General features: G+C 34.0%; 1 protein-coding gene across 4 annotated transcripts; it reads right to left on the bottom strand.

The window, feature by feature from the left end:
- Positions 1 to 3,860: 3,860 nt before the first annotated feature.
- On the bottom strand, positions 3,861 to 7,632 carry LOC111371737. Of its 4 annotated transcripts, none has more exons than XR_002698647.1 (5): positions 7,383 to 7,632; positions 5,712 to 5,836; positions 5,032 to 5,365; positions 4,852 to 4,949; positions 3,861 to 4,757 (listed from the first exon to the last, which is right to left on the bottom strand). XR_002698647.1 is itself a non-coding variant. In XM_022993872.1 (5 exons), exons 4-5 carry the CDS (start codon positions 4,754 to 4,756, stop codon positions 4,007 to 4,009), a joined length of 573 nt encoding a protein of 190 aa, XP_022849640.1. In that variant the 5' UTR covers position 4,757; positions 4,852 to 5,365; positions 5,712 to 5,836; positions 7,383 to 7,632; the 3' UTR covers positions 3,861 to 4,006. The 4 variants fall into 4 exon arrangements, 3 of the variants coding, with proteins under 3 accessions (XP_022849640.1, XP_022849641.1, XP_022849639.1); XM_022993872.1 differs by having other exon boundaries at positions 3,861 to 4,510; positions 4,688 to 4,757; positions 4,852 to 5,365; XM_022993873.1 differs by having other exon boundaries at positions 3,861 to 4,510.
- Positions 7,633 to 13,185: the final 5,553 nt, after the last annotated feature.

Raw genomic sequence — 13,185 nt, 5'->3', positions numbered from 1 at the left:
GTACATCATGGTATGTTTTCAATATTGGTTCTGGTATAGTTTCTTGGTCTTCAAATAAACAATCTGCTGTTGTTCTCTCTTCCATAGAAGCAGAGTATATTACTTTGTGTGCTACTGGTTGTCAATCTCTATAGTTGAGGTAGATGTTGAAAGAATTGAAGTGCCCTTAAGAGGAGGAGTCAATAATGTGTGTGATAAGAATTCAATAATTGCACTTAGCGAAAGATCTAGTTTTGCATGAAAGAAGCAAGCATATTAGGATTATGTATCACTATATTGGAAATTTGATCAAAGGAGGAATAGTGGTCAAGCGTTATAAGATACAACATCAAATTGCAGACATTTATATAAAGCATTGAAGGTTGAAACTTTTGTCAAATTGAAGGACAAACTTGGTGTATTAGATTCTAGATTAAGGGAGGATGTTAGAATATTAATCTAAACTCAATGAATATTAATTTGATTAATCTTAATCCACATACATCTAGAGTTATCGTGAATGAATCTAATTCTATTCATGCATTAAGGAATTTTAAATGGGTCGTTTAAGTTCACGTATGAGAAATTAATTTTTATGTACCAAATGTGGTAGAAAAGAGCTACTCATTTGTAGCAATTTAAAAATAAGAAACCACAAAAGTTGAGTTTTGAGAGAACAATTTTCTTCTCTTGAATTTCTAGTATAAATTTTATTTTCATGAGTTCATTTGAGACTCATAAAATACTTCTTACAAAATTGCTACTATAAGGTACCTATGGTGGAATAAGCTACTCTCCCTTGAAAATATTGGTCTGTGTAGAGGCGAGTATATGGAAAGGTAGGCCACAGCCCATAACTGAAGGTGGCTGCAGAAAATTGAATTTATGCTAAATTTATGCACAATTTAATCATTTTAGCCCTATAAACTCATTCCTATTTCAAGTCTATCTAATTGCTCAACGTTAGTATGTTTGACTAAGTTTAAACAGTTCACTTATAATTAAGGGAAAGTTTCGTAAGAGATTGAGTATTACTTATTTCAAAACTAAGAAGCAAGGCTTAAAAATTTAAAAAATCAGATATTAATTACATTTTGTTTTATGAAATAATTAATTAAAAATATATTTTATTAATTAAATAAATTTACATCACAATGCTGTACAATTTGGACACAATTATTGAATTAATTGGTCATAAATTATTTCTGAGTCACTTATCAAAAATTATTTAGGGTCACAAATCAAAAAATTTATAGGCCACAAATTATATTCGACCACAGGTCAAAAACTTTATATGTCACAATTTATTTATCGATCACAAAATCACAAATTTTATAAGTTACAACTTATTTAACAGTCAAATATTATCAAATGAATTTGTCACAAGTAATCTCTCGGCCACAACTTGATAAATTGTGAGTCACAATCAAATTTTATAGGTTACATATTATTTGTTGATCACAAATTAACCAATTTATTGGCCACAATTAATCAAAAATTGGTCAAAAATTATTTATTGATTAAAATAAATCAAATGATTGGTCACAAATATTCTCCCATCCACAACCCTATCCCGACCCCACCCATCCCACTCCATCCTGCTTTATCATCTACCATCACCACCACCACTCCCACTTGTTTCTCGAGAAGAGATGGGAAACATGCTCAATATCATTTGATTGAATAGTTGACCCAGCCCCTTGTTGTTTGAAGAAACCCTCCACTTCAACTCCTATCAAAAAAATTTCAAATCAGCTGTCGAGGCACCACCACCGCATCCGTCAACAAAAGCAGTCGCTACCATTGCCTAGATAAAAATATCATCGCGCACCATCGCCTGTATTAACAAAATCATCACCACTACCACCACCAGATCCAATACTACCACAGTTAAATCCATCATCGGTCCAACAAAACCCACCTCCACCGCCAGATCTACTACCACCACTAGATCTGCCACCATCATCACCAACAAAAATCATCACCATCACTGCCTACATCAAGAAAAACCATTGTACACCACCATTTATATCAACAAAATCACCATCACCACCACCACCAGATCCAACAACACCACCATCGATTCAACAAAATCCACCTCCACCGCCAAATCCATGACCACCACTAGATCTGCCACCATAGCCACCAACAAAAACCATCGAGTCCAACACAGACCAACAACCGAACTCGAATCGTAGATCACTGTAGAGATATTGTCGCAGCAGCAATGCACCGCTTGATCTGTGATGACGACTGTCGACGGTGGTGCTCGGTGAGGTAGAGAGAAGGAGAGGTATAGCAGAGAAAGGGAGAGAATTGATTGAAATGATGAAGAAAATGAATATTAGGGTTTGGGATTGGGATATTTAACAATGAAGGAAATGAATGTTAGGGTTTGGGGTGGGGATATATAATTAATTAAATTTTATAATACTATTATTTAATATTAAAATTATATGATCATTTGATTTTTATATATGTAAACTATAATTTTGACTTTTGAAATGTAATCTTTAAAAGTAGGCTTCCAAGTAATTTTCATTGTAATTAAATAAGTAAATTACATAACAAAATATTTTTATCGATTATAGTTAAAAAAACATATTTTATAAGTTTGACTAAGCTTAAAAGTAATTAAATTTTTGTTTCTATGTATGTTTTCATGTATTACTTATTTATTTTTATAAGTAAAATTCTAGGTGATAAGAGACGTAAGCTATATGATAAATCATAAAAATGTTTACTAGTGGGATATAGTAAAAACTCAAAAGCATATAGTTTGCACAATCCCATTTCAAAGAAAATAATCATAAGTAGAGATGTGCATTTTAATGAGGAAGAATCATGGAGGTGGAATGTTGCTAATTAAAATCAAAAATCAATTTCTATGAATATAATGAAGTTGCATAAGTAGTTAAACAAGAAGGTACTGAACCATTATCCTCAAGTTCTAGTTCATCATCAAGTGATGAGGAGTCAACTTTGCCATCATTAAGGAGATCGACCTGACTGTATCAACCATCTAAAAGGTATACGTCAAATGACTATGGCATGGTTACTAGTGATGAAATGAATTTTGCATTACTTGTAGATACATACCTAACAAGTTTTGAAGCAACATCGAAAGAAGAAAAATTGGAAGATTTCCATGAATCAAGAAGTAGATGCAAATTGAAAGAAATAAGACATGGAAGTTGACAGATCTTCCAAAAGACAAGACGGTGCTCGATGTAAGATGGGTCTACAAAATAAAGCTGTATTCAACTGGTCAAGTAGACAAAAACAAAACACACTACAAGAATTTTATGTCTTCCCTACAAAATTTATTTGTGGGGAAATGCTCTTATTTGTGGGAAAATACCTTTGCAGACGAAAAGAGATTGTAGGCACGTTTGTGGGGGCAAATATCGAGGGGATAGGTATAAGACTACAAATTTTTGAAATTTGTGTGCCAAGGTTTTTCCATAAGAATCCTTTAGAGACGAATACAATTCGTCATGTAAGTTTTCCTCCGACAGAGTAATTCTTCTGCTAAAGTTACTTCTAAACACGAAATGATTTCGCTTGTCCCTACAAATTATCTTGTGGGTTAAATTGTGTTCGTCCACACAAATAATATTTTGTGTAGAAAATATATTTGTGGGCTAAGTATAAACATCTTTCCCTACAATTAAAAGTTTGTGACAACGTGGAACAAATTATTTAGTGGGTTGAATCTTGTTTTTCTGCAAATAATTTTTAGTGGAGAAATGATATTTGTAGGCTATTAAAAAAGAATTTGTAGGGAGAAATTAAATTATTTCTATATTTTTATTTATATTATAATAATTTTTTAACCTCATTCAAAAAAATATAAAGATACAAAAATAATAATAAATCAATTAAAACGTAATGTCAATCAACATTGAATTCAAAATATTTCATCAAAACATGAATAAATGATTTTCACCAAGTATGATTACATCTAAAGTTAAAATAAGCAGAGACATGCTATATATCTATTGTTATGCAAATAAAAAATGACTCTTCAGTCTCGTAAATTAGACATGCACTGATTCTCACCGAAGTCATTCTCTTCATCTTCAATAGCATCATCTTTCCCATTACCAGTATTCTCTATTGACAACGGTATAAATGGTGGTACAATAAAGCCAGGAACTTTACCACATAGTTGGTGCATAGAATGATACCAAGATTGTAATGTAGAATTGAATTGTTGCTCAAAAACCTTTAGCTTGTTTTGCTCCATGTTTACTCGAGCTGCATTGGCTACCTTTCGAGCAGCACATTCTGCTTCCAACTCCTTCCCCAAAGTGTGTACATTGGAAGAAAGTATTGCAATGTCTCGAAGGCAACCATCTCCTAACCCAAGAATTCGACGGCAGGGCTTTGTACCTAGAACGGACATCATGATATTAATTTTGACATCAGGATCATCTATCGGTATCTCTTCCAAAGGGTTATCTTTGGGAAGTTGTTGTTCCTTTGCCCTCTCTATAAGATATTCATACTCTTTGAAAAGCGTCTCATCCTACAAACACAACCACCAAGATATATAAAACAGTCCATAAAATCAAAGTTTGCAATAGATAACACAACTGCACACAAGAGATATAGCACAAGCTAAGAAATATAATCATCTCTCAAGCTAAGAAAACAATTTTATAATGTTGAGTATTTCTTATATGTTGAGCTTTAACTGCATTACAAGTCCAACAATTGTTCTTCCCAACATAAGCGAACTCAAATGTGTTGACTTCGGGAAACTTTGAACCATCCTAATAAGAAAAAATGCATGTTTAAATTATTATATTCAAACTCTTAGCAAAATTATTTAATTACGTCATGTTGATAACCAAATAAATTCACTACCTCAGTCATCTTCTCCACTATGTATGAGAAAGGACGTGAACCAATAGATGGTTGTATTTCTTCTTCGATCGATTCACTATGTTTGCTGATGATGCTTTCTGCAAAGAAAAATATATAGATATTACTTAACAAAATTAGAAGTAAAAGCTGTGAACTGGTAAATAATTACACAATAAATACCTTGAACTTATTGGAGTTCAAATGATTACACAGGTCCACCCATTGATTTGCACCTCTATCGAGCATCTCCAAAGGGAGGTTGGCTGTGAACTGGTAAATAATTACACAATAAATACCTTGAACTTATTGGAGTTCAAATGATTACACAGGTCCACCCATTGATTTGCACCTCTATCGAGCATCTCCAGAGGGAGGTTGGCTAATGTATTCTCATGTGTCTTCTGCAACTTATAGTATGCACTCAACACAGCTTTAAATTCTCTATACCTTCCATTGTATAGTCTATTAGTATAATTTTCCAATCTCGAGTCTTTCAAATCTACTCGAAGTTCATCTGGAATTGACATAATTAAAAAATTATAAAATAAAAAGAAACCATAATTACAACAAACTATCCAAATCTAGAAAACAATAGACAAAGTATGAATAAATAAAATCACAAAATGAAATGAGTAATGTGCTTTTAATCGATTCATGTAGTTTTATTTGACTATTAATTTTTCAACAGTATAAACACATTTATGTATGCTTATCGTGATCTCATCCATAAGGTCCTTATTCTCACTTGGAAAAATGGTCGGCCAATAACCCGTATTCATTGGGCAATGTGACCAAATGATGACTCCAATATCATGAACCAACAAACTACGTACTTCAGAACTTGTTGCTCGTCTACTTACTGAATTGTATAAAACTCAAATTTTCTCTCGAATTGTACGAATGATACAAGATGTCTTTAATTTGTTTACATTCTCCTCGAGTAGGGTGATATCGAGAGTCCTTGGCAAGTGTCCTACATCTATACCTGCGAAACCAATAATAAAGCCGAACATGTAAATGAACTTCATAAAATTTTATCATTTTCTACCAATAACTTCATCAGCCTCATATTATTTTGTTAACTAGACCATTAATGTCATGTAATCAAACTAAACCCAGCACATCTAATTAATGTTTATCATAAATTGATGAAAGCTCAAACTAAATCCAGCACATCTAATTAATGTTTATAATGAAATAGAAACTAGAAACATAAACCACTTCACTAAACAAGATGATGGCAAGTATATGATCTTGGCCTCATATTTTGCAGTGACCAATTCATCATAGAAATAGACCAAAACAAATATTTAAGAAGTTCTACCATCATTTTCAGGTTCTAAAAATGTCAAGAAAGAAGTAAACTAAAATTACCATGAAAACTTCACAATCCCAGTTACTACATTCGGTTCAAAATGGGGAAACAAAAGAAAATGATTAAAACTATACTAAGCAATTAGTATAATGCAAGGCTACCGACATTTGAAATGTAATAGATGAATCGATGCACCAGAGAGCAAAATGCCATATGGGCAAAAGGCAAAGGAAGAACTAACTAAAATTGTTGAAAACAAGTGTGTGAGAATTCAGGTTTTTGATGAAGATCGTTATGGTCGCGCTACGAGAGATGTATATTGCAATGGCATATTTGTACAAGTCCAATCAACAAATCATAATATAACATCCTTGAAGACTTTGACAAGTTAATTTGAAAAAATAAGTCAATTTTAGTAAGACCTTCATACATTGTAAAAGGGAGAAGCATGTCGTGATTGCTTAACATCTTTAAACTAAGAACTTTTTTCCCCAAAACTACAGAAAAAAGGCATACTCAAATAAATGACACGAATCTGAATCAAATAAGTTTTCCACAGAATAAAAAATGAACACTATATGGTGCCAAAATCCAGGGACAACGATAAGAATTAAAAAAACTTCACAATTATCCAACGGTCTCATAGTACCCATCATCATCTAAATTCCAAACCTCATTTTAAGTAAATTATACATTATCATCCGTAAGGATAAATAGTCACCGACTAACTTTCTTGGTGGGAATTAATAGTGATACACGTTAATACAGTCTTTTCCAAACAAACAGCAGCTATGTTAACCCAGCAAGAGACTCAACCACATCCCCACTAAAATTGGAAACATCGAGTAAAACATCTATACATGAATGATTCTATGAACTCATCAGAAACAACTGTGCAAATGAAATCCAAGTAACACAAGCTGCAATGCGCTTCAGCAAATTGGCATATTCCAATGCAACCAAAAGATCGCAGATATAGCAAACCTTAGACTATCTTAAAGATATATTGCAAATCCAACAACAAAGCTTCAACTACTGTCTCCCTTTTGAGAAAATATATATTTGAATAATTAATTAAAGATTAAAATTGTCATATAAATTCAATGGTACATATTTAACAAATTCTTCGAATTTCAGAAAAATCAATGGAAACAGCCCATCTAATTAAACAAGTCTGGAAAAGTAATCAAAGATTAAACAAAGCTGATTGGCATACCTTTACGACTGCTTGAAGAACACAATCTGTACGCAGTAGATTAGGCAGGAATTTATTGATTTAAAATCAATACCGTGGCAGATGAAGAGATTGCGATTGCAATCATGGGATCCACAAGAAATTTTGAAGGTAGGGAAATTGAATTAATTAGGTTTTAATTGGTAGCAATCGATGAAGAAGTTAAGCCAAAAAGAGGGAATTATTTTTGATGAACATTTCTGGAGGCAAAACAGAGAGGGAATGCCGCATGCATAAGTCGTGGGTTTTTAGAGTGGGTATATGGTGGCTGGTGGGTTTTTAGATTTAGGATTTGTTATTTTTTATTTTGATAAAAAAATTAATTATACTTTTCTTCTATCTTTTCATTTTTTTTTTCTCTTTCACTTCAAAATACGTTTTGGAGGGACTAAAATTATAAATAGTATAAGGAAGATTTTCTCGCTAATTATTAGCCTACAAACATGTCTAAAATTATTTGTCTGCAAAAGATATAACCATAAATGTTTATATCTGGAAAAGAAAAAAAATTGTAGGCACAAGACATCCTACTATTGAAAAATTTGAAATAAATCATAGCCCTACAAAAATCGTTTTCGTTGGGAAAAGTGAACTTCGCCTACAGATCTTAATTCGTCAACAGAAATTTTGTAGGGAGAGTCTAAATTTCTTGTAGTGACAAGACTTATTGTGGAAGGTTACAAGTAGAAGTTCGGTGTTGATTATGAAGAAATTTTTGATCCTGTAACTCCTTTGGTAATAGTTCGTCTATTTTTGTCATTAGTAGCTCAAAAAGGTTGGAAGGTGCATCAAATGAAAGTGAAATCGCCTTTTCTTGGTGAATTCTTAGAAAAAGAGGTCTACGTCAAACAACCATTGGGTTGTGAAAAGAAAGGAGAAGAACACAAGGTGTATCATTTAAAAAAAGCATTGTACGGACTGAAACAAACTCGAAGAGCTTGGTACAGTAGAATTGACAATTTCTTTTTGAAGAATGGATTCAAGAGATACCCATATGAGTATGCACTCTACACCAAAGAAGATAAAAGCAATGATCTTCTTATTATTTGTTTGTGTGTTGATGATCTTATATTTACAGGCAATAATGAGAAAAATGGGGATGGATTTTTAAAAATCAATGATGGAAGAATTTGAAATCTCTGACTTCGGACTTCTTCTTTACTTTCTTAGAATTGAAATAAAACAAACATGTGAATGAACAATATTTCTCAACAAAAGTATGCAAAAGACTTGTTAAAGAAATTTAGAATGAATAGTGTTATCCCTTGTAATATTCATATGGAGGCAAGCAAAGATGATGGAAGTGAAGAAGTTGATGCTACTCTTTATCAAAGTTTAATGGAAAGTCTAACGTATTTAACAGCAACAGGCCAGATGTTTGTTGTTCGCATGTTCAGTAGATTTTGACTTCGCCAAAGAGAGGTCATTGGGAAGTTGGTAAAAGAATCATTCAATATGTTGTTGGTACTATTGATCATAGGATTCATTATGAGGGATTAAGAATCAATTTTGATTAGTTACGAGAGATTAAGAATCAATATTGGTTCTATATAGTTTCCTGGTTTTCAAATAAACAATCTGCTGTTGCTCTCTCTTCTATAGAAGCAGAGTATATTGCTTTGTGTGTAGCTGGTTGTCAATCTCTATAGTTGAGGTGGATGTTGAAAGAATTGAAGCACCCTTAAGAAAATGATTCAATAATGTATTGTGATAATAATTCAACAATTGAAGTTAGCAAAAATCCAATTTTTCATGGAAGAAACAAGCATATTAGGATTAAGTATCACTACATTGGAAATTTGATCAAAGAAGGAGGAGTAGTGGTCAAGCATTATAAGATACAACATCAAATTGAAGACATTTTTACAAAGGCATTGAAGGTTGAAACTTTTGTCAAATTGAAGGAGAAACTTGGTGTTATTCAAGTCTAGATTAAGGGAGGATGTTAGAATATTAATCTAGACTCAATGAGTATTAACTTGATGAATAAGTAACTTCATATTAGCGTAAGTTCACAAAAAAAACAAAGAAAAAAATTTAAATGGCAGCCTACCTTAACATCTTTGTTTGGTTGGTTGGTTCACCCCAGGTTCTATCCACTCTCTAAACATCCCTCAGGCCGTGTGAGTAAACGAACGCCCTAATTAGCGATGCCATCGGTGTCTCATATTTGATTGTTAATGACATTCTTCTTCTTGTGCCCACAGATGATCAGCAACCTAATGTTTATTCCTTTGTTTAACGATTATTCAGATTTATGCAATATGTTTGTCTTTGCCTATGAATTGCATTTTTAGTGTTACTTTTGGCCAGATTATATCATTTCTGGAACCATCCATCTTGATTTAATTGTAAATGCTTAAGATCTCTAAAGAGCTATGCATCTATCGATAAGACTGAGAAATTGTACAGACTTGTATTCTCTTCCACAATCAACCCATCGAGTTCTTATTTTTCTTTGCATTGAGAATAATTTCGGGTGTGCTCCAACATGATCATAACTGTTGAGTGTTGGACTATAGCCATCTTTGTACCCACGGAATGATTTTAATTAAATCCGTATAAGGAAAAACACTAATCGGACCGATTCTCCTCTTCATAAATTTGACAAACTTATTTGACAAATAATCGTAACATTTAATTTATGCCACACGCTCATTATATATTTCACTAAAATCATGAGAGAGTGCTATAACATCTTGAAATCCATAAAATATTGAACTTTGTATTGACTCGAATTATATGTCACAATTATTTGTCAAATAAGTATGTCAAATTTATGAGTAAAAAAAAAGTCTCGAAACACTAGCTACTAGTAGCCCGTTTATTAAGCTACAGCCAGTAGTTTATCTGACAGTGGCACTTTTCAACTATTTATGGGTCTGGTCCACCTCACTTTTGTTGGGGAGAAAACGTGTGGGTCAACTTTGGCTGACAAACAATGGAATTGAGAAAATGCAGCTAAAATGGATACAAGTATTTACGTGGTTCACCCAATTTAAGCTATGTCCACGGGCAAGTATGGGAGGAATCCACTATAGTAGGAGAATTACAACAATCTCTCTAAATATAAGGAGATAACAATAATTTTTTTCTCTCTTATTTTTTAATCTCTCCACTTCCCAATTTTCTCTCTACTCAAAGAAAATTTTCTCTCAATTTTCCTCTCCATTCACGACTGCTTTTCCTCTTCAGCTTTGCCCATATTTATAGAAGTTTTCCACTGCCTAAGTGCTTCAAAAAAGTCAAGAAAAGAGGCAGCAACTTGGCTGGAACTAGGCTGGTTATTAGCTGGAAATCCACCGCCTTATATCAAGAAAAATTGGCTAGAACTTTCTACAAACTTGGCTACAACTTGGCTGGTCATTTGCAAGGAATTCCGTTGCCTTTTTGTCAAGAATAATGGCTAGTTATCAGCTGGATTTCGACTGTCAGGGCTGGAGAAGAAAAAATAAATTTGCCAACCTCCTATTGCATGCATGCATGTACATTCCTTTGTTGTTAACTAAAGTTGCATGAATGTCATTATTGGTCAACATTTGTGGCTTTACTTTCAACATTTCTCTCACTTAAAGTCACTTTTGTTGACCATTTCAATCCTTCCCATACTTGTCATTTTTATGCTACTTACGTTTCTACTAGGCCAAGGGAGGATCGACACCATATAAACTTGTCAGTTCCGATTGGCTTTGTCAACATATCAGCTAGGTTGTCCGCTATATGGATTTTCTATATATCCACACTTCCTTCCTCCACCTTTTTTCGAAAAAAGTGATATTGAACTCGAATATACTTTGTCCTTTGATGAAATGTTGGATTCTTTGCCAAATGTAAAGCGCTCAAACTATCACAAAATAGTGCAATCTTCTCTTGTTTGTGTTTGAGCTCGTCCATTAACATTTGCAACCAGATTGTCTCTTTGCTAGCTTGTATAGCTGCCACGTATTCTGCCTCCGTCGTGGAAGTAGCCACGATAGACTGTAGTTTCGAAACCTAGCTTACAGCTCCTCCAGTAAGAGTAAACACATATTCTGTGGTGGACTTACTTTTATCAAGATCACCTGCATAATCTGAATCAACATAGCCTATGATAAAATCTGAAGTTCCATAACATAAAACCAGAAAATGGAACGAGGTCCCATACGTCATTGTCCTATAGTATTGTCAAGTGTGGCGGAGAAAAAGACGGCCAAAGAAATATGGGATATGCTGACAAAGCTGTACGAGGCTAAATCGTTACACAAAAAAATCTTCTTAAAGAGAAAGCTTTATATCCTTAGGATGATGGAGTCAACTACGGTGATAGAACAAATCAGCACCATCAATACTCTATTTTCACAACTCACATCAATGGAGTATAATATAGAGGCGGGTGAACGTGCTGAAATCTTACTTCAAAGTCTACCAGACTCATATGATCAACTCATCATCAACTTGACTAACAACATTGAAACTCTAGTCTTCGATGATATTGCAACTGCTGTTCTTGAAGAGGAAAGTAGGGGCAAGAACAAAGAGGACAGATTGACAAGTTCACATCAGGCAGAAGCTTTAACGAGGATGAGAGGGAGATCAATGGAACGTGGCTCCAGTGGAAGTCATAATCAGAGTAAATCAAAATCTAGGAGTAGGAAAAATGCCAAGTGTCATTACTGTGGCAAGAAAAGACACTTAAAAATGGATTGTTGGAGTCTCAAGAAGAATGAAGAAGCCAAAGGAAAAGGTCCTGAGACGTCAAAATCTCAGGGTTATGTAGCAAGCAACTCGGATGATGGTGAAATTTTATACAGCGAGGCAACAATAGTTGTTGAAGGCAGAAAGAAATTTTTTGATGTCTGACTTATAGATTCAGGAGCTACATGACACATGACACCAATAAGGGAATGGTCTCATCAATATGAGACTATCCCAGGAGGATCTGTGTTTATGGGAAATGATCATGCCTTGGAGATCGTTGGTATTGGTACCATCAAATTGAAAATATATGATGGTACAATTCACACTATCCAGGAGGTATGACACGTAAAAGGCCTAAAGAAAAATTTATTATCTCTAGGTCAATTGGACAGCATTGGATTCAAGACCTATATATAAGATGGAATCATGAAAATAGTTAAAGGCGCGCTTGTGGTGATGAAAGCGTAAAAGATAGCTACAAATTTGCACATGCTTAAAGGAGAGACATTACAAGAAGGTGAAGCATCTGTCGCATCGACAGGTTTAGTAGAAGAATTAATGATGATGTAGCATCGCAAGCTTGCTCACATGGCGGAGCGTAGTTTGAAAATTCTCTCATAACAAAAGCTTTTTCCAGGGCTCAAAAATGTTTCATTCCCCCTTTTGTGAGCATTGTGTTACTAGTAAGTAGCACAGATTGAAGTTCAGTAGTTCCACTGCTAGAAGTAAAGCTATCTTGGAGCTGGTCCATTCCGATGTTTGGCAAGCACTGATTATATCCCTAGGAGGTGCAAGATACTTTGTATCTTTTATTGATGATTACTTCAGGAGATGTTGGGTGTATCCAATCAAAAGAAAGGCAGACGTGTTCGCAGTCTTCAAAATATTCAAAGCGCATGTGGAGCTTAAATCTGAAAAGAAGATCAAGTGTCTGAGGACTGATAATAGAGGAAAATATACTAGTGATGAATTTGATAACTTCTGTCAATAAGAAGGTATCAAGAGACAGTTCACGATGGCATACACTCCACAGCAAAATGGAGTAGCAGAGCGGATGAATAGAACATTGTTAGAAAGAACAAAGGCAATGTTGAGGACTGCGGGGTTA

Source organism: Olea europaea, chromosome 22, assembly GCF_002742605.1.
Source record: "Olea europaea var. sylvestris chromosome 22, O_europaea_v1, whole genome shotgun sequence".
In the NCBI taxonomy this organism is placed as follows: domain Eukaryota; kingdom Viridiplantae; phylum Streptophyta; class Magnoliopsida; order Lamiales; family Oleaceae; genus Olea; species Olea europaea.
The sequence above is the reverse complement of the archived record's forward strand: the minus strand, read 5'-3'. Positions and strand labels throughout refer to the sequence as shown.

Coding starts and splice junctions, on each gene's coding strand:
- LOC111371737 (XM_022993872.1), bottom strand. CDS start 4,756: ATGGTTCAAAGTTTCCCGAAGTCAACACATTTGAGTTCGCTTATGTTG. Junction 4,511..4,687: donor GAAGAACAATTGTTGGACTT/GTAATGCAGTTA, acceptor TTGTGTTTGTAG/GATGAGACGCTTTTCAAAGA.